The sequence below is a fragment of the Mytilus californianus genome, unplaced genomic scaffold (genome assembly GCF_021869535.1).
Source record: "Mytilus californianus isolate M0D057914Y unplaced genomic scaffold, xbMytCali1.0.p SCAF_12, whole genome shotgun sequence".
Classification (NCBI taxonomy): domain Eukaryota; kingdom Metazoa; phylum Mollusca; class Bivalvia; order Mytilida; family Mytilidae; genus Mytilus; species Mytilus californianus.
The window spans coordinates 45,497,202-45,519,753 of record NW_026262604.1 but is presented as its reverse complement, the minus strand read 5'-3'; the positions used below and the strand labels follow the sequence as shown (position 1 = coordinate 45,519,753).

General features: G+C 32.5%; 1 protein-coding gene and 1 pseudogene across 1 annotated transcript; both read right to left on the bottom strand.

The window, feature by feature from the left end:
* Window positions 1-4,194: 4,194 nt before the first annotated feature.
* Window positions 4,195-5,139, bottom strand: LOC127721095 (leukocyte elastase inhibitor-like). The gene has a single exon (XM_052227775.1). It carries the CDS (start codon window positions 5,137-5,139, stop codon window positions 4,195-4,197), a length of 945 nt encoding a protein of 314 aa, XP_052083735.1.
* Window positions 5,140-21,189: 16,050 nt separating this feature from the next.
* LOC127721094 (serpin B9-like) lies at window positions 21,190-22,326 on the bottom strand (annotated as a pseudogene).
* Between the last annotated feature and the right edge of the window lie 226 nt (window positions 22,327-22,552).

The following is a 22,552-nucleotide window of genomic DNA, read 5'->3' as shown; positions in this document are numbered from 1 at the left end:
GATCATTTGTTGGATACAAATGCTGAAAAAAACCTTAAATTTGACAATTTTTCCGTTTAAAAGGGTGACAAATAGATGGCGCTGCAACACACGCTTATCCAATAAAATTCAAGTGAAACTTCCTTGACCAACGTGTCGTGTGTACCAAATTTCATGAGATTCTGTGATAATCACATACCAGAGAACTAACTATTGTATAGCATGTGTTTCTACAGGTATTGTCTTGTAACTGAAAAAACATACGAATGAAATATGAATATGATTACTCGTGTTTAGGAAGTTGAACATTTGCCCTTCCATTTAATCTAAAAGAAATTATTATAACTATATCATAAAACATAAGATATTTTATGTCAGACTATTAACTGACCTTTTGTTTGTATGCCTGTACATTGCCAATATAGGACACACATATGATATTGAATACATTGAAAACATAAATAAAACCAAAATGATTTTAACAACATAATGTTAATTATAATTAGAAACAATCATTGTCTAAAAGCGTACAATAATATATGTTAGCTTGAACTATTGACCACTTCATGTCTTAACGTCCCGATTGCAACTTTAATAGTTCTCACTTCTAAGATTGTCCGATTGGCCATGTTGTTATTGGGTCTGAAAATTGCAAACAACACTTATTAACTATATGTGGTAACCAAAAGGTCAAACCGTGAGCCTTAGTCCATGGATTGGAAACAGAATCGTATGATATACTAATGATTTCAGTGGAAAATAAAGGCACCACACTGGGCTAAACGGGAGAAAGATGAAGTTTTCTGATATAATATTATCTTTATGACAGGAATGTCATAGAGATAAAAATCATTTTCTTATTGATATTAAGTTTCCATCTATAAATGCGAATCATATATAATAATAAATTCAGAAGTACGAGACTGAATGATGAAACGGAACACAGAAATATTTAAGAATATATTTCATTAGGCACTGAAGTCATTTCACTGAGTCTTACTCGACCATCCGAAATAAGTCAGACTTTTAGTGAAAATAACTTGACCCCAATCTTTACCCTACTTGCCCGTACTGATTTGTTCCCGACCCTAATCTGGACCATGTCTAAATATATTTGTGCATTATTTCGGCTGTTGTCTGCTCTTTGGTCGGGTTGTTGTCTCTTTGACATACCCCCCATTTCCATTCTTAATTTTATTAAACTAATTCATTATTATTAAAAACTGGTCGAATACAGTCCATATTTGGTCGATAATGGTTCAAACATTGAACAAAGATTGGGAACAGGTCGGAAATGGGTTAAGACGAACTCTTACTGGCTAAGTACTAAATCAGACTTAAATGTGGTCCAGACATTGATAGAGTACAAATCAATTCCATCGCGTATGGTGAAGATTTGGGTCGACTAATCCATTAAATTCCTTCTTATTCAATTCAGAACGGTCGAGTAAGAACCAGTACAGTTGAGAACATATAATGCCAATTACAGACTTTTACTGTTTTGTACTGTATATCGGCAACGGACTTTATCCTCGGTCGATATACATCTTTCTGGTCTGCGTGACTGTTTATTTGAAGAAAAAAAAAACATCGTATTACTGTTCATTTAAAATACACCGTAATACTGTTCATTTAAAATACACCGTATTACTGTTTATTTGAAATTCATCGTATTACTTGGTTTACAAACTTTCGTCGTGTGTTTTTTTTTTTCTTTCATCTTTCACAGATCGAACTTATAATGGTATGCAAAGTTAACTTATAGCATGCATCGCAATGTATGAACGTACATAACATTGTTGAGTAAATAACAATCCTTCAAAAATTACAAATAAATCAGACAAAATTTACAACTTCCTAAACGACAATTTTCTTCTGGTACTAATAAATTCATTCTATTAACATGTTTTATGTTATTTTGACCAGAATGTTCTTCATTTTATCTGAAACATCGACTTCCTATCTTGACTAGGTTGAAATACCCGCTTTGTTTTGTTTGTTTGTTGTTTGTTTGTCTAATTAAAAAAAATTCTTAGATTAATTTTTTTCTTTTAACATGTTCTCTTTTTGTTTAGAAGAAAACAGATGCACTAATTGGATACTGTGGATTAATTTTTTCGTGGGTAGCATTTTTCCTCGGGTTGAGAAAACTTACATTTTCGTGTATATTTGATTTCATAGTTTTGCTAATGTCTGCATACAAGCAAAAAAAATATTCATTTAACATTTAAATTTGTCGTTGACTTGTACTTTCGAAATCCACGGAAATTTGTATCTAATGAATAATGAATCATCAGCAATACAAAAACATCTGAGCTCTCCTTAAAGTATATACAAATTGATGTTTATATACTTTCTCATTCAATAATGTTCAGTGATTAGAGAATGATTATATAGAAACGAATTTGTAAATGTTGTAAGATAAGTAAAGAGATATGTAGCAAACCGGTACCCCAAGGGTTACTGTGATATGGAAATATGGTTACTTTGGTCTTCTTAACCGCCAGGAAAACCCTTGTGACAACGGGCTGTCAGTTTGTCTGTGCGGGATGCATAAATATTCAGCAACGTCCAGTCAGAATGGGGACGTCAAAATCTTTGCTTCGTGTAGAAAGCGTCTCATGCTTTCTTTCCATTTGTCGGTGCAGGATATATAGATACTCAGCAACGTCCGATCACAATGTAGACGTCAGATTCGTTGCTTCATGTAGAGAACGTGTCATGCTTTCTGCACGTTAAAACCCTTGCAACAGCTCTTTGAGAAGCCCGTTGGTGGCCTATTTCACGGCAAAATTGCTGTCCCTATCCAATATACCATAGTTCTTTTCAGAGGCATGCTTGTCTTAAATCAGACCGGTTGATCCCTATCGTATGACATATCTATTGTATTTATTGTTAATTTGTTTTTGTCCATTCATGAAATATTTGCCACAAGACATCAAACAAACAACAACAATAATCTAGCAAACACAGAATATCACTGAACCTTGTATTGCTGTATTTTGTATCAAAGTGTAGAAAGTATCCATTCATTTACTTATAAAAATGAATCCCATCGGTGCCGATTTAGAGGTCTAACTCTAATAAAGGTATAGACATTTCTCTATTGAAGAGGTTTTGAAAATGAATTTAATTGGATTGTTTCATAATAACAAACAATAGTTTACTATAAACATCCTTCATGATGCAGTTGTGTAATATTTGTGATACAGAAATGTAAAATAAATCGAGAATATCATATGGATATTTCAATATCACACCTATATCAACCCGAAACACCAATAAAATCCCAAGAGTTCTGCCGGAGGGATTATATCGGTTGATGGTTGATACGGTGTGTGATATTGAAAAATCCATATCATATACACTTTATTATAAACATGTACCTCAAGTACAGCTAATCCCTCGTGTATTTTTCACGAGACAAGACGTAATACATATTAGGGGTTTGATAAAGCTTTTGTTACCGTGACAGATATGATTACGTGACGTCATACAGATTAGGGGTTTAATAAAGCCTTTGCAATCGTGACTAATATCGATATCATCACGGAAGGCTGATACAGCACGATTGTCATAAATTGTATTACACATACAATTTACCTGTATTTACCATTAGGTATATAATAAACATGATAATATAATGACCTCTAGTAAGCAAGATTGATTTGAAACTCAACCCACATAAAAGATCAGAGGTTTCAGTGACCAAATGGTACAGTTAGCCTTCTGATCTATTTACTGTTCAGTATGTGATTGTTTTATTATTAAGTGTTGCAACCTTCATCCAAATCTGCGAATGATCTAATAGAACATAAAAAAAATTACTTAGGAACATAGCTAGCTTTTCCGTGCGGGTAAAGAGTTTGTGCCATCCACCACTCCGGTGACCAGATTAAATATGGGATATTTAAAATAAAAATGACAGCAACAACCAGATTAAGAATTTTGGTCGAATTGACCAACTGATGGAGAGGTAAAAACCAGTACATGCACTACAACATAGTTATTTTTGATAAAATAATGATTATTGCAATACTGATGGAAGCAATGCATATAATAAAAGTTATACAATTTGATATGAAATTAAGTTGACAAATTTACTGAAAATTACATTTATTCATACGTTATTAAACATTTAATTGACAATCTTATCGTTAACGTATCAAACCGACTGTATGCTTTCAGAGCTGATGTTATACTATATGTATTTGTTCATGGATTCGCATACCGTCCAACAAAAAGAATAGTTCCCGAATTGTTATCCCGTATGACAAACATGAATGGATGGTCAGCTACAAACTGAAAAGGTCCGCTCATTGAACTTGTCATCACCATCTGAATCGTTGTAGCAGCAGCAGCTTCAGTACCCTGTTCTGTGACTTCTATGTATGACTTATGACGGGCGTCATTTACAAAAACTGATTTCATGGTTGTCATCTTTGCGAAATTTGCTGTCTGCGAGTCGAATATTTCAGTAATTCCTAATGATGTTAGTACTGGTTTTAGATCATATTTAGCTTCAAATACGAATTTTGGAATTCTGATTATTGTATCTCGTGGCCTAATTCCAGAAAACAGACTTTTAAATGTTGTCATATTTATTTTACTTTCAAGTTGAGATAGTCCATTTGCATCATTTGGTAATAGAAATATCATTGATAATTTATTTCCCGTATATGGAAGTTGCAAAATTTTGCAATCCAACTCGGTGTTCTCACCAGCAACCACATTGCGTTGGTCATACATCATATCAACTTGTTTTTGTTGGTTAGAATTGTTCAGAAAATTCCTCTTTGTTGTGTTATGTGGGTTAAACTCCTTATTCCAAGTTCCTTTAAAGTAAATTGCATTGGCTAAAACCATAACAGTTGCCGAAGTTATAGTTTTAGGTGGAAACATATTCTTGATTTTATCTTTCGTTGCGTTTGCAATCCAATTATTAATGTAGATTCTTGACTGATTTGGTGCCGATTTAAAATTCATGCTTTTCAAATCGCTACCGTAGTATTGTAAAGCATTCGCTGTAAATGTGTTTAAAACATTTAATCTGTTATCTCCAAAAAGCCTGCTACCAATCGAGAGCTCTACTCCATTCCCTGTTAGTGAAGACAGTTTATCGTTAAGACGTTTATAACCAATGTTGACATCACTTGCCATGTTTTGTTTGAACATCGAAGATCTCATTTGTTTGTATGTAGTTCCATCTGTACCGAGCATCAGAAGCATCAATGCGCTTGTAATACTATATGGAGAAATCAATTCATTTCCAGTTTTTTCGACTGCATTGTACAAAGAAAATGATAACTCACCAACTGCTTCTTCGAAGGCAACATTAGATGCCATTTATTAAGATATTAAGCTGTGTTCAATGAAAACGTTTATCAAAAGAAGTGGAATAAGATTACGGTAAGTACAACTACATTATTATATACAAATAATACTATTGCGCAGATTGATTTATGTCTTTTTTAAACATGACCTTTCACTTGTTGTGGTTGCACAAAACACAAAATGGTAATACAGTTTTACGCAATTTGCCTTTTTTATATATTGTGCATGTGAGACATGGGATTAAAGGGAAATTACCTAAAGTGTCCAAATAAAAATATGACTGTACATGCATATACTTTCATAGCAAAATACTGCATTTTGTTGAATGTAATTTATTTTCGCATAGTACGCACATATGTATGAAAATAATATATTAGGAACAGTTAAATCAAACATACAAACAACTTATTTAATGTAGACATTTCTCCAGAGAATCACAGTTTTTTTAATAAATATTGAAAGTTCAATAAGTGGTTTAAGATAAATGATAACAAGTTTATTAATTGTAAATGTTTGGACGCATGTATTAGGTTCATTAGCTTTAGACGGTTTACACCTTTAGTGTGTGAATGCGTATACATGCGAGGAAAAGTGTATGCATATAAATCGTTACTATCAGAAAACAGATCTTTTAATAGCTTATGAAATTCTTAGTAAACAAAACATTTTTACCATTCAATTTCCGATTGAAAATTGTTCATGACAAGGACTATTATTTGTAGATCCTTTTTAGTTATTTAGCTTTTAAAATGTTTCGGTTCTTATACATAATTGACCCTCAAATACTGTAAGGTAAATCCAGAAAAGCTCTAAATTATTGTTGTCAATTGTTTTTTTAAATCTGACAATTTTATTTCATGTAATAATATAGTTTAACATATTTATTCTTTACCTATGATGACCCTTGTTGTTAAAATTCTTCAAAAATATTAAATATCCCTGTACAGTATTTTTAAAATGTAGCCTTTTTGCTTTATCCGACAAATCTACCATATAAATTCAATGACATGATTGGATAAGTCTAAAACAATTCCATGAATTCTTCGCATAAACCTACACACATGACTTAGGTGTGGAACGTGACATTTTTGCTACAACAAGGTCGCTACGTGATCGTATGTTTTCAAGGACAACACACAGATATCCGGCTTGCAGAATACCATCAATGTAACATATTGTCATACATTTAAAAACTTTAAATGAAAAAGTGTGTTAGAATATTAAGATTACATAATAGTGTTGTTGAATGTTTAAAACTTGCAATTTTAATTATATTACCTCTTGCAATAATGAGATACCTTGGAAAGTGTTCTTGTATAAGACAATGATGACACAAACGATCACAAAAACAAAAACAATCGAAAGTCAATACGTCGGTCAAGTGTTAGTACACAATAACATGGAAATTGTGCGATTAATGTGAATTAGTTTGGGAAAGATGTGATTTTATCATACAGCCCGCACATTATTATCTGTTGGGTAAATGACAGTATTTTTTACGTAAGGAGTGAGGAATTTGTGTTTGCAATGGTCATGAAACATTAGAATTAATAATTTCCATTTGCCTACAATATGACATACCAAAAAAAGACTCATCACTGAGTTTGTACTCACATCATCAAAACGACGAGTGTCACATGTGGAACTGGATCTGCAGACCTTTCCGGATTCTTGATGCTTGGTCTGTTTGTTTTTGAGTTATGAGTTTTAATATCCCTCTGGTGGCAATCGCTTCTCTTTTTTAGACATGACAAAACTATACCGGGGGGGGGGGGGGGGGGGGGGGGATGGTTGCTGGTGGTTGCTGCTAATAGTTTCCTTGCAATAACTAATGAACCGTTTAGCCAATGCTCTAAAATTTTGATATGTTGTTAATAATGATAAAAATGGAGTTTAAGTTGAATATTGACAATTTTCTCTTTGTTCATTCAAGAGTTAGAGTCCTTGATCTTTTTGCAATGACACTTTATTTCATTTCCATGCAATTACTTATAAAGCACTTGACAAATGCTTTAAAATTTATTTGTTGTTAGTGATACAAAAATTTAGGTAACATTTGATATCATTTTCATTTTTTCAGGAGTAATGCTCTTTGATCAATTAAAAAAATAGGCATATACTATGGCAGTTAAAAAATGCCTTCAAGCTCCTTTCAAAAATACAGTAATACAAGTTTCCTGTCAAATTGAATGTTCATTCCTTGTATTATGTTTAACTGCCAAAACAAAATTTTGTCAAAACGATTATTTTGAGTCTATATTCATAAAAATAAGGAGATGAGTATGATTGTATATCTAGATGAAAAAGAGAGGGGACAGATATGAAATAGACATTCAAATATTTTATTTATGTTAGTATACATTGTTCTGTTATCACATGTTTACCACAAATCTAGGTTCAATTATCAAAAAAGAACATATTTTCCGTAGGCGTTGTCCAGGGGGAAAATCGAGATACAATGAAATTTGGTTTGGAATATATATTGAGCTTTAGATGAGGTCAATTCAGTTATGTAATCATTAAGTGTCAGTGCAGGACGAATCTAGAGGTATATTTTAGATGGCCATAAAATAGCGTTTTTGTTTAGAATTTTAAAAAGTATTTACCCGTCATCAACTGTTGGAACATTATTTTGTTCTCGCAAACTTTAATTTAATATAAAGTGGACATTCAGTGGTTTATTAGAAGATGCGATTAACTTTTTTTTTATCACCCAGGACTAAAAACAAAATTCTATTTGGCTAACATTCTCCTTATTAGTGGGGACTTTAAATTAACATAGAAAAGCAGCTAGACCCTAATCATGCTATACAGATTTAAGGCCTATTCTAAGATCTGAATTTTGTAGTAATATGAATTGGCGCTTTGATCTAATAAGTTTGACATAACATTTTACAAGTCTCACTTTTTCCTATTGACACTGCTACTACAGCATGTACAGTTATCATGTTTGGTATTTCCGATTCAAAGTTTGGAGCTATGAACAGTTGGCATTCTGTTTCTTACAATTGATATATTGTATTGATTCTGAATATATATTACTTTTTTCTCACTAGGCATTGTGAGTTTTATTTTCAATAATCTTTTAATACATATATGGGACTGACTGATGGAGCTTGTGGTGAAAGTAAAAATTCAGCGACGCAATGTGTTATTTTTCCCGTACTTTCACTTTACCATTTTTGACGACCGCCCATGTGTTACTTACGCTAATTTCAAGTTAATTGTTAAAGCTTTGTTTTCAAAATGGGAAATACAATGAAGAAAGATAACAGAGTTATTTGGAAGCCGCAGTTTTTATAATTTTACAAATGGTAAAATGAATTGCAACATACCTTTGCATGGTGATTCCCACATCAAATTCTTAAAAATATTTTTTTTTTCTATTAAAAGATTGAAGCTTCCTTAGTTCAAATTTGTTTCCGTGATCGGCAAATTGTAGTCATGATCGAATGTACACTTATTCTGACCTGCAACCGTTTTCATATGTGAATAAATTGATTGTATAGTCATATGCGTTATGATAATACAATATTGTTTTTAATAGAATTTAAGTCTTGTACTTAAATTCAGTTATCACGGTGCGCTGTACCCTATATATTTTGTTTGGTTATTAGTGAGTTTACGTATACATTTGTACCATAATCTCATTGGTGGTTATCGAACCTTAAAATCTGACGTAACGAGCCTTTTTCAATTTGGATCCAAGGAGGAAGGCCTGAGACATTTGAACTCAAATATAAAACCAAAAACCCGCCATCCCTCCCAGTAAATTGATTATTTTGTAAATATGAACAAGTGTGGACACAGAGTTGTGTCATTCATATGGCCTTTTTTTGTAATCATTTGTGCAGGGGTTAATTGTGCAGAATGTCCGTATATGCACATGACATTTAAATCAAACGTTTTGATGCGTTTGACTTGCAAATGTGGACACTGTTTTATATCAAAATAGAAACAGATACTTGGAGAAGTTACAATACAATACCGATGAAGGACATCTCTCAAAAGAAACACTTGAAAATTACCAAGAATGATATTGGTCTGCAAAATATACCCTAATACTGACTCCATACACCAAATTGAAATTTAAAGGAGCAAGATAAAATAAATGTTATCCAATCTTTGAATCATGAATGCTAGAAAGCGTCAATACTTCAGAGTTTCGGTAAACATATTTGTTATTGATATTGAACATGCAATTCCTGTAAATATATTCAGAATTATAAACTGCTTTGGTTCATGTTATCTTTTCAAGTGATGTGTGAGTTGACATTTCTTGAAGCCTACGTGTATTTTGCGAAATGGACAGATGAAGAATTCCGCTTGATGTCAAAAGAACTGTCGCAAAGAATGACTTACAAATTTACTCGGATTGCAGAATTCGCTACATCAAAAAACATTTCGTTTTATAAATAGTATCAATCACTACAGATGAACAAATAAGAGTTTTCATCCCTCACCTGTGTTCCCACGGTGATCCAAATTGTTCTAATCTTATATTCAGTTACCAAAATCTGTGGTAGTCATTTATATATATATATATATTTGATAGTACGGTTGCCATAATCAGCGATATGCCGGTAACCTCATATTTTCAGATATACAAATGACTGTTTAATTACCAGCGATCTGCGGCACTTACATACATACTTGTATTCAATATGTATAAATCTAAATAATATTAAAGACTGTGGCCAAATACTGCCAATATGTTGTTGGGTTTTAACAAGCATCTGGGATAACATGTTGTTTATATAACAAACGATTGCGTTTAGCTTCGGTAAACGAAAGTAAGCGACAAAATGCACATACATTTGCTGGGAAAACCCATGTAAACCGGCTCGGATCCAATATTATCTATTTAGAAATACGTTATAAAACAGCTCATATACAAGTTTTATATTTCATAATTGTGTGTCCTGTAATTACTAATGAGTGTATTGGTTTGGCGTTACAAATACGGTCCGCATTGCACTATGTTCTTTATCAATCACGGAGCGATCGAAAAGATGAATCAATAAAACATGTAAAACAAGAAAATGCAATGACAAACAATCAACTCGACAATAGTCTTCTGAACAACAGAAAAACAAACAAACGGATGAATAAAAAAGATAAGTTGATAAAAAAAGAAATTGCAATCGTAAACAATTAAATCGTCAAAAAGACAAACAAATCTTCTATAACATAAGACTGAGCAATACAACCCCCAGCAATAAAAAATCACGAATGAACTCAGGTGTTTTGAAATAGATGGCAGGTCCTGCTTCACTGATGATAACTCACCTGTTGCCCCGGTCAAAATACATTGATGAGTCATTTGAGGTGGTTCAACATCACAAATATCGTATAGCTAGAGATTCGGCGAAATAATTTGTTTCTCCAATATATGCAGACAAGCGCTATCTCTAATTTTCGATATCTACCTCGTAATATATTTGTGGCGTTATCAGGCATGTGCAGCATTTTGTGGGGACACCATAATAGCGTATACAGGGATAAGCAAGATGAATAAACGCAATTATATTGAATTTCGACAAGTGAAGAACCACACTCAAGCTAACCGCACGTTGATTAAACTATGTGTTTGATGATTGTGTAATCCGGCTCAGAAAACAAAGCGATGGTTCATAAGTTCTTTTGTAACTGATACAACATGGTTATCTAAAGAAAAAAAAAACTGTTATTTATAATGAAATTCACGACAAATTTCAGTACCACATGAATATTCGTGATGATTTCTCCGTTAGAAAAATAATTAAAGGTAATTCATTTTATAATGTCCCGGTTGTTTAAACGCATTTCAATTAAAATATTAGTGTAAATCCAATACAATTTTTATAGAAATATTTTTATCATGTTTCTCTGTCAAAGGGTTGTATATAGTTACCCATGGGAGCCAAAATGGTCATGTAGTATAAAAAGTTTATCTACAGTGATCACTAGACTGTCAACACTGGGTGCTGTAACATCGATCTACGCTCGTGGTAAGCTGTGTTCTACTTCGATCTCAATTGACACGGATTGCCAGTCTTTTCACAGAAGGTCAACAGTTATCTCTGGGTGCTTAAACGAATAAATTGATCACTGAATTGGCGTTTAACACTAACAACCTTATCAATGAGCTTTATTGCATAATCTTACATCAATGTAGACAAACATAGTCACTATACAATTGCATTATTAATAAATGAAACATTTATCTTTGTTTTGTTTGTTGCTGGCATATTTGCAGAACAAAAAAAATGAATGTTACATATTTCTTAATAGACATATTGCTGTACGATACTGTTGATTGACGTACCTTATCAAGTATTTAAGTTAAGTTTACCTTTCTTGTTAATGATCAATCCCCAAAAGGGTGATTGCGGAATAAAAAGATCGTCATTTTTAAACCTCTCCTAACCGGCAATGAAACGCATGTCAAAGTGGTGCGTTCGCTTGGTGGTGAATAGTTACGCATCCACGTCCAGTCAGATTCGGGACGTTACATCCGATGCCTCGTGTTAAGATTGTGCTACACTTTCTGCATGCTAATAACCCTTGTAACAACTCTTTCAGAGGTCCGTAAATGGTATGTTACTCAGCTGAATATCTTTCCCCATCCAATCAACCCTCAGTTTTCAGGGGCAATCTAAATGTACCACCCTTCAACTGGTCGATCCCTTTGCAAGGACCCTTATATAATCTTCATTGTTTATTTTTTTTTCATCTTGAACATGCTTGGCATATTTGTCCCTTGAAGTTAAGCAAACAACAGTCAATCAATCAATCGTAGCGGATTTTTTTTTGGCACAACTATTAACAGTTGTATTGAAAATTATTCTGTTGTTCTTGTGTTAGACTATACTTCATGAAAGGGTTACACAAATTTAACAGATAGATTTAAATTTTTCGAAACTGCAGATGGGTGCAGTCCTAACCTGTACAGCAAGTTAACTTGATAACCAGTCATTTTGACTGGTCAAAGTTAACCTGTGACAGGATTTAGGACTGCTCTGACCAGTCCTATGACCACAATCTAGTTAACTTGAAAAGCGGACTTGGTCCTAGGACTGTTTTTATGTCTGCAGAAAAAGTTAACTTAGAAACATGTCTGCTACTAATATAAGTTAAACCAGTCCTGCCATAAGTTAACATAAGTTAACTTTGATTTTGACAACTCCGATCGAACCAGACCTGATCTCAAGTTAACTTTTGGCTGGTCTGCTCAACACTAAGTTAATTTGTAACCAGGACCGCTCTACATCAGTATTTTAAAAATATGTTTAAATGTCTTTGTTTCATGGTATAAACATAGAAAAATAAATTCAATATAATACTTCTGTGATATAAAAAATAGAGATTTAATACATGTATTGGTAAATAAAGTACGCATAAAACTTTGCTTGTTATACAAATTTATCCGTGATATGCCTTTCTATAAATTAAAAGTGATATTGGTTACAATGCTAACGGGCATTGAAAATATATTCCAATAAATGTCAAATTCTTTAAATCGTATAAACAAGGATTTGTATAGTCTAACTATACAAATCCTTGGTATAAATCAGTATTTTATATAAAGTGTTATAAGTTCTGATCGGTTTTAAAATGTAGCGTTAATCTTATAAACTTGGTTTTCAGATAAAATCAATAAACAATGCCAAAATGGAATAATACGTAGATCATATAAAATAATCATGATAATTGAAAGCAATATTGGTGTACAGTTACTGATATTTATCATGTTTATGTTCGGCTTACTTATATTTCTTTTTCTGCACAAATCAACAGTGCAAGCATGTCCTTTTTTTATTCAAATAATTGAATCATCACCAAAAATCAGTAGTTTTCACATCTCATACTGGCTCAAATATAACAAAATTATTTGACTGTATCAACCAAAACTGACCATATTTGCACTTTATTATGTAAATATATATATAAGAAGCCGCATAGAAAATCAGTTATAATTTCATGTCAGTATGGCTCGTATAATACAAATGACAGCACTATTGCAACACAATGACTACAAAATTTTGTCTGCATAAATTTAGAGTGCCAGCATGTCCTCCTTTTGTTAAATATATTGATACATAACAAAATTTCAGTAGTTTTGATACCTCAGGCTGACTCGTACAACAAAATTATTTGAATGCATCAACCAAAACTGACCATATTTGCACTTTATTATATTTATCTATATACCCGCCTAAAAATTCAGAAATATTTTTATGTCAGAATAGATTGTATAATACAAATGACAGCAACATTGAAACACAATGACTACAAAATTGAGTCCACATGAATTCAGAGTGCCAGGATGTCCTTTTTTTATTCAATATATTGATACGTAATGAAATTTCAGTAGTTTTGATACCTCAGGTTGACTCGTATAACAAAAATATTTAAACGCATCCACCAAAACTGACCATAATTACACATTATTACTTTATTATGTAAATCTATATAGCCGCATAATAAATCAGTTATATTTTTATGTCAGTATGGCTCGTATAATACAAATGACAGCACTACTGCAACACAATGACTACAAAATTTTGTCTGCATAAATTAAGAGTGCCAGCATGTCCTCCTTTTGTTAAACATATTGATACATAACAACATTTCAGTAGTTTTGATACCTCAGGCTGACTCGTTCAACAAAATTATTTGAATGCATCAACCAAAACTGACCATATTTGCACTTTATTATGTTTATTTATATACCCGCCTAAAAATTCAGAAATATTTTTATGTCAGAATAGATTATATAATACAAATGACAGCAATATTGGAACACAATGACTACAAAATTTTGTCCGCATAAATTTAGAGTGCCAGCATGTCCTCCTTTTGTTAAATATATTGATACGTTACAAAATTTCAGTACTTTTGATTCTGCAGGCTGACACGTACAAGAAAATTATTTGACCGTATCAACCAAAAACTGACCACGTTTGCACTTTATTATGTCATATATGTAAATCTATATAGCCGCATAGTAAATCAGCAATCTTTTTCTGTCAGGATTGAATGTATTATACAAATGACAGCAATATCGGAACACAATGACTACAAAATTTTGTCAGCATCAATTTAGATTGCCAGCATGTCCTCTTTTTTATTCAAAATACTGTCTTGCAACAAAATTTCAGTAGTTTTGATACCTCAGGCTAACTCCTATAGCAAAATTATTTGACTGCATAAACCAAAACTGACCATTTTTGCACTTTATTATGTCATGTATGTAAATTTATATAGCTGCATAGTAAATCAGCAATATTGTTATATCAGGATTGAATATATAATACAAATGTCAGTAATATTAGAACACAATGACTTCAAAATTTTGTCCGCATAAATTTAGAGTGCCAGCATGTATTCATTTTGTTCAATATATTGATACGTAATAAGATTTCAGTAGTTTTGTTACCACAGGCTGACACATTTAACCAAAATTCTCTGATCGCACCAACCAAAACTGACCATATTTGCACTTTAGTATGTAAACCTATATGGCTGCATTATAAATCAGAAGTTTTTTTTTTTTAATGTAAGGATGGATTGTATAATACAAATGAAAGCAATATTGGAAAACAATGAATGCAAAATCTTGTCTACATCAAATAAGAGTGCCAGCATGTCCTCTTTTTGTTAAAATATTGTCTCGCAACAAAATTTCAGTAGTATTGATACATCAGGCTGACTCGTACAAAAAAATTATTTGACCACATCTACCAAAACTGACCCTATTTACACTTTATTATGATAATTTATCATGGTTTATATAGCCGCATAAAAAAGAAAACAAAAATTCTCATATCAAGAAAAATTGTATGATACAAATGACAGCAATATTGGAACACAATGACTACAAAATTTTGTCAGCATCAAGTTAGATTGCCAGCATGTCCTCTTTTTATTCTAAATATTGTCTCGCAACAAAATTTCAGTAGTTTTGATACCTCAGGCTGACTTCTTTAACAAAATTATTTGACTGCATAAACCAAACTGTCTATACTTGCACTTTATTATGTAAATCTATATACATGTAGCGGCATAGAAAATCAGTTATATTTTAATGTCAGTATGGCTTGTATAATACAAAGGACCGCAATATTGGAACACAATGACTACAAAATTTGGTCCGCATACATTTAGAGTGCCAGCATGTATTACTTTTGTTCAATATATTGATATGCAACAAAATTTCTGTAGTTTTGATACCTCAGGCTGACTCGTTTAGCAAAAGTCTTTGAACGCATCAACCAAAACTGACCATATTTGCACTTTAGTATGTAAACCTATATGGCTGCATTATAAATCAGAAGTTTTTTTTTTATGTAAGGTTGGATTGTATAATACAAATGAAAGCAATATTGGAAAACAATGAATACAAAATCTTGTCCGCATCAATTAAGAGTGCCAGCATTTCATCTCTGTATTCATAATATTGAACCGTCGGTAAAGTCAGTAGTTCAGGATGGTTTGAATAATAAAACTATTTGACCGCATCATACAACACTGATATGACTGATTTCATTTGTACTTTATAATGAAATGTATGAGAAGTTCTCTTCTGGGAATAGTATACTGCTAGTAAATTATGTCGGTTGATTGATTTTGTTGGTAGCTCAACGTCAAGTGGCAAACATTTCATTCATGTTCACAACGAGTATATTTTTTTCGGACGTCCCAGATCGGTAAATACAAATCTGACGAAATTGACGAGAATGTTCATAATTAAACAACACCTTATGCATCCGGACACTGTACAATTTTCGTTTGAACATTTTGTCGAAAACAGAATCGTAAATCCAAGGCAAACAAGGTGAACTACGATGAAATATCCATGTTTAAATATATCGAGTTAAATTTAGGAAGAGACTGTAAAAAATGAGGAACGAAGCAACGCCAATGATGATGTTGATAAAAATATTGTTCCGATGCGTTGGATAACCTTTCTATCCGCCTTCTAATTAAATAACTTTCCTTTCTTTTATGATAGCTGCATGTGATCACAAGTGTGTAATGTTATAGCCATTGTTTAATGTATATAAGAATATGAAATGAAAAAAAAAAAAACGAAATTTTTTTAATGTGTATAATATTCATAGAGTCTAACGAGTAGAGTAATTTGCTATACTGGGAAAAAAGAACAATGCGATTATTGTTTACATAATAAAAGCTCAGGTCTAATATGAAAAGTCTTAAACACAGCAATCAGTCAGTAGCAGACCTGTCCACAGGTCTGGTCAGGAGCAGACTTGGCCACAGGTCTGGTCTGGGGCAGACCTGTCCTCAGGACTGGTCAATAGCAGACTTGTCCACAGGTTTGGTCTGGGGCAGACTTGTCAATAGGTCTGCAAAAGTCCTAAAAAAGCAGACCTTTGTCTGGTCTACCAACGACGAATTTAACTTGCTTGTTTGCTTAAAATTTCTCAAGTTAACTTGGAAAGCAGTCAACAAGTCTGCTCTAAGTTAACTTTTGTACAGGTTAGGACTGCATCCATCTGTATCTACACGTTTGCTAAAAAAATCTTGAGATTTATTTTATATTAAACGGCTTGTTTTATTGAAATAAGTCTGGAATAAATCACACATGAAAAAAAAAAGATAAATTGATTCTAAGGAAGTATTTACACATTCAAAAGCGCAAACTTATATCGTATGTGTTTCTTTAGGTGTTGTCCTGTAGATATATAAAATAAAAAACGAATGAAAATGAACATGATTACATGTGGTTAGGAAATCGAGCATAGCTCTTCAATCCGAAAGAAATCATCAATCATAGCTATATAATAAAACAGAAGATTTTGTGTCAAACAATGAAATGACCTCCTTTTGTTTGTATGCCTGTTCATTGCAAATATAAGACACACATATGATATTGAATTGAAAAAAGCATAGATAAAACCAAAATGATTTTGAACAACATTAGGCTCAAAGCTTACAATGATGTATGTTATCTTAAACTATTGACCACTTCATGTCTTCACGTCCCGATTACAATTTTTCTAGTTCTCATTTTATAGATTGTCCGATTGATCATGTTATAATTGGGTCTGAAAATTGCCAACAACATTAGTTAACTTTATGTGTTAATCAAAGGGAATATAATCCATTAATTGGAAATAGAATCTTATAATACTAATGATTTCAGTGGAAATAAAGGCCACACAATGCGCTAAACTGAAGAAAGATGACGTAGATACATCATTTTTTCTACCATAAATAATGCTGTACAAATTTTGATACAGATCTTTTTAGACAATATATTACAATTACTTGTACCTTTATGTTAAAGCTTTAACGAACAACTTATTCTGATATAATACAGGTGTATAATCTTTATGACACGGATGTCATAAAGATGAAAAAAAATCTTTTTTATTGTAAGTAAACATCTATAATTGCTAATCATATATAATAATAAATTCAAAAGTAACAGCATCTTTAACACGTTGCTGAATGATGAAACGAAATTTAGGAATATTTAAAAACATACTCATTTTCATAGGGCGTTCAAGACACTTTACTGATTCTAACTCGATCATTCTAAATAAGTCAGAATTTTAGTGGAAATAATTTGACCAGATCCCAAACTTAACCCTACTCGATTGTACTGATTTGTTCCCGACCTTAATCTGGACCATACCTAAAAATATTAGTGGATTTTTTTTTGTATTCATTATCAACATAATTAACACAAGTCAAACTGATAAGAAAACAAAGAGAAGTATTGATAGTTTTTATTACAGTAAGTCATAAGGTTGATAAAATAGAATTAAACGGGTTGAAAAAAATATTTAAAAATTAATTCATTATTATCAAAAATTGGTCGAGTACAGTTCATATCTGGTCGATAATGGTTCAAACATTGAAAACAGGTTAAGAACAGGTCGGGAATCGAATGGATAAAGACTAACTCTAACTGGCCAAGTACTAGTTGAGTCTTTAAATATGGTCCAGACTAAGGTCGAGTACAAATCAATACCATCGAGTACGGTTAAGATTTGGGTCAATTAATATCCAGTAAATTCTGACTTATTCAAATCGGAATGGTCGAATAAGAATCAGTACAGTTGAGTATATATATATATTGCCCATTTCAGACTTTTACTGGTTTGTAGTGTATATCGGCCACGGACTTCGGCCTCAGTCGATATACATCTTTTGGGTTGATTTATCTTCGTAAAGTCCCCAATCGACGGCTACAATTAGATATGTTTGTGTTATGTTTTATTGAAATACATCGCATTATTGTTCATTTGAAATACATCGTATTACTTGGTTTACATACTTTCGTCGTGTGATTTTTTTTTCTTTCAACTTATAATGGTTTGTAAAGTTAACAAATGTATACATCGCTGTGTATGAACGTACATAACATTGTTGAGTAATTAACAATCCTGTTTTTTTTTCTTTCTTTCTTCTTTCAACTTATAATGGTATGCAAAGTTAACTATAACATGCATCGCAGTGTATGAACGTACAAAACATTGTTGATTAATTAACAATCCTTCAAAAATTAAAAAAAAAATCAGACAAAATTTACAACTTCCTTAACGACAATTTTCTTCTGGTACTCATAAATTCATTCTATTAACATGTTTTATGGTTTGTTTCCCCAGAATGTTCTTGATTTTATCTGAAACATCGACTTCTTTTCTTGGCTCGGTTAAAACACCCGCTATGTTTTGTTTGTTTGTTTGTTTGTCTGTCTGGTTTAAATTTCTGTTCTTAAATTATTTTTTTCTTTTAACACATTCTCTTTTTGTGTAGAAGAAAATAGATACACTAAATGGTTACTGTGGATTAAATTTTTCGTGGGTAGCAATTTTCCTCGGGTTGAGAAAACTTACATTTTTGTGTAAACTTGATTTCATGGTTTTGCTAATGTCTGCATACAAACCAAACAATTAGTTGTTTAACATTTATTTTTGTCGTTCACCATTTTTTTTTTTAAATTCATGAAAATTGGAATCTTAGGAAAAATGAATCATGAGTAATACAAAAACATCTGAGTTCTCCTTATAGTATATACAAATTGATGTTTATATTCTTTCTCATTAAAAATGTTCAGTGATTAGATAATGGTTATATAGAAATGAATTTGTAAATTTCGTAAGATAAGTAAAGAGAAATATAGCAAACCGGTACCCTAAGGAAGTCTGTGATATGGAAACATGGTTACTTTGGTCTTCTTATCCACCAGAAAAACCCTTGTGACAATGGGCTGTCAGTTTGTCTGAGCAGGATGCATAAATATTGAGCAACGTCCAGCCAGAATGGGGACGTCAAAATCTTTGCTCTCGTATAGAAAGCGTTTCATGCTATCTTTCAATTTGTCGGTGCGTGATATATAGATACTCAGAAACGTCGGATCAGAATGAAGACGTCAATTCGTTGCTTCGTGTAGAGAGCTTGTCATGCTTTCTGTCCGTTAGAAACCCTTGCAAAAACCCTTTAGGGAGACCGTAGGTGGTCTATTGCATGGCAAAATTGCTGTCCCTATCCAATATACTCTAGTGTTTTCAGAGGTATCCTTATTTTGTCTTAAATCAGACCGGTTGGCCCCTATTGAAGGACCTACCTATTGTATACATTGTTAATTTGTTCTCGTCCTGAGCATTCATAAAATATTTGCCACAGGATATCAAACAAACAACAACAATAATCTAACAAACACAGAATATCACTGAACCTTTTATTGCTGTATTTTGTATTAAAGTGTGGAAAGTACCCATTAAATTATTTAAAAAAAGATTCCCATCGGTGCCGATTTAGAGGTCTAACTCTAATAAATGTATAGATATTTCCTTATTGAAGAGGTTTTGAAAATGATTCTAATTGGATTGTTTTATAAGAACAAAAATAATTTACTGTAATCATCCTTCTTAATGCAGTTGTGCAATATTTGTGATACAGAAATGTAAAATAAATATGGAATATCATATGGCTATTTCAATATCACACCTGTGTCAACCCGAGACACCAATATTATACCAAGAGCTCTGCTCGAGGGATTATATTGGTTGAGGGTTGATACTGTGAGTGAAATTGAAAAAAACCATACCATATACACTTTATTATAAAATGTACCTCAAGTACAGCTTATCGCTCATGTATTTTTCAAGAGACACGGCGTAATACATATTAGGTATTTGATAAAGGTTTTGTAACCGTAACTTATATGATTACGTTACGTCATACAGATAAGAAGTTTCATAAGGCCTTTGCAATCGTGACTGATATCGATATCATCACAGATGGCGGCTGATACAGCACGATTGTAATCAAATTGTATCACACATACAATTAACCTGTATTTACCGTAAAGTATATAATAACGACCCTTAGCAAGCAAATTGAGTTGAAACTCAAACCAGATAAAGGAGAAGAGATTTTAGTGATCAACTGGTACAGTTAGCCTTCTGTTCTGCTTACTGTTCAATATGTGATTGTTTTATTATTATATGTTGCAAACTTCATCCTAATCTGCAAATGATCTGATAGAACATAAAAAAATACTTAGGAATATAGTCAGATTTTCCGTGCGGGTAAGGAGTTGCTGCCATCCACCAACCCGGTGACCAGATAAAATATTGAATATTTAAGATAACAATGACAGCAACAACCAGATTAAGTCATTTGGTCGAATGGACCGACTGATGGAGAGTTAAACACCTGTACATGCACTACAACATAGTTATTTTAGATAAAATAATGATTATTGCAATACTGATGGAAGCAATGCATATAATAAAAGTTATACAATTTGATATGCAATTAAGTTGACAAATTCACTGAATTTATACGTTATTTTACATTTGATTGACAATCTTCTCGTTAACGTATCAAACATGTTATACTATATGTATTCGTTCAAGGGTTTGCATACCGTCCAACAAAAAGAATAGTTCCCGTACTGTTATCCCGTTTGACAAACATGAATGGATGGTCAGCTACAAACTGAAAAGGTCCGCTCATTGAACTTGTCATCGCCATCACAATCGTTGTAGAGCAGCAGCTTCCGTACCCTTTTCTGTGACTTCTATGTATGACTTACGACGGGCGTCATTTGCAAAAACCGGTTTCACGGTTGTCATTTTTGCGAAACTTGCTGTCTGCGAGTCAAAGATTTCAGTAATTCCTAATGATGTAAGTACTGATTTTAGATCATATTCAGCTTCAAATACGAATTTAGGAATTCTGATTATTGTATTTCGTCGACAAATTCCAGAAAACAGACTTTTAAATGTTGTCATAGTTATTTTATTTTCAAGCTGAGATAGTCCATTTGCATCATTGGGTAATAGAAATGTCATTGATAATTTATTTTCCGTATAATGAAGTTTCAAAATTTTGCAATCCAACTCAATGTTCTCACCAGCAACCACATTGCGTTGGTCATACATCATATCAACTTGTTTTTGATGGTTGGAATTGTCCAGAAAATTCCTCTTTGTTTTGTTATTTGGGTTAAACTCCTTGTTTCCTTTTTTTAAGTTCCTTTAAAGTAAATCACATTCGCTAAAACCATTACAGTTCCCCAAGTTATAGCACAAGGTGGAAATTATTCCTGATTTTATCTTTCGTTGCGTTCGCAGTCCAGTTATTGATGTAGATTCTTGACTGATCTGGTGCCGATTTAAAATTCATGCGTTTTAAATCGCTACCGTAGTATTGTAAAGCATTCGCTGTAAGTGTGTTCAAAACATTAAATTTGTTATCTCCAAAAAGTCTATTACCAATCGAGAGCCCTACTTCATTCCATGTTAGTGAAGAGAGTTTATCGTTAAGACGTTTATAATCAATGTTGACATCACTTACTATGTTTTGATGGAACATTGAAGATCTCATTTGTTTGTTTGTTGTTCCACCAGTCCCAAACATCAGAAGCATCAATGCGCTTGTAATACTATATGGAGAAATCAGTACATTTCCATTTTTTTCCACTACATTGTACAAAGAAAATGATAACTCACCAACTGCTTCTTCGAAGGTAATAATAGATGCCATTTTTAAAGATAATAGTTATCAAAGGTACCAGGCTTATAATTTAATACGTCAGATGCGCGTTTAGTCTACATAAGACTCATCAGTGACGCTCAGATAAAAAAAAAGAGCATTGAGGACCCGAAATTCCAAAAAGTTGTGCGAAATACAGCTAAAGAAATCTATGCCTGGGATAAGAAAATCCTTAGTATTTCGAAAAATCATTCTTTTGTTAACAGGAAATTCATAA

What these genes read in the sequence shown, in the direction of transcription:
- LOC127721095 (XM_052227775.1), bottom strand. Translation starts at nt 5,139, where the DNA reads ATGGCAAGTGATGTCAACATTGGTTATAAACGTCTTAACGATAAACTG.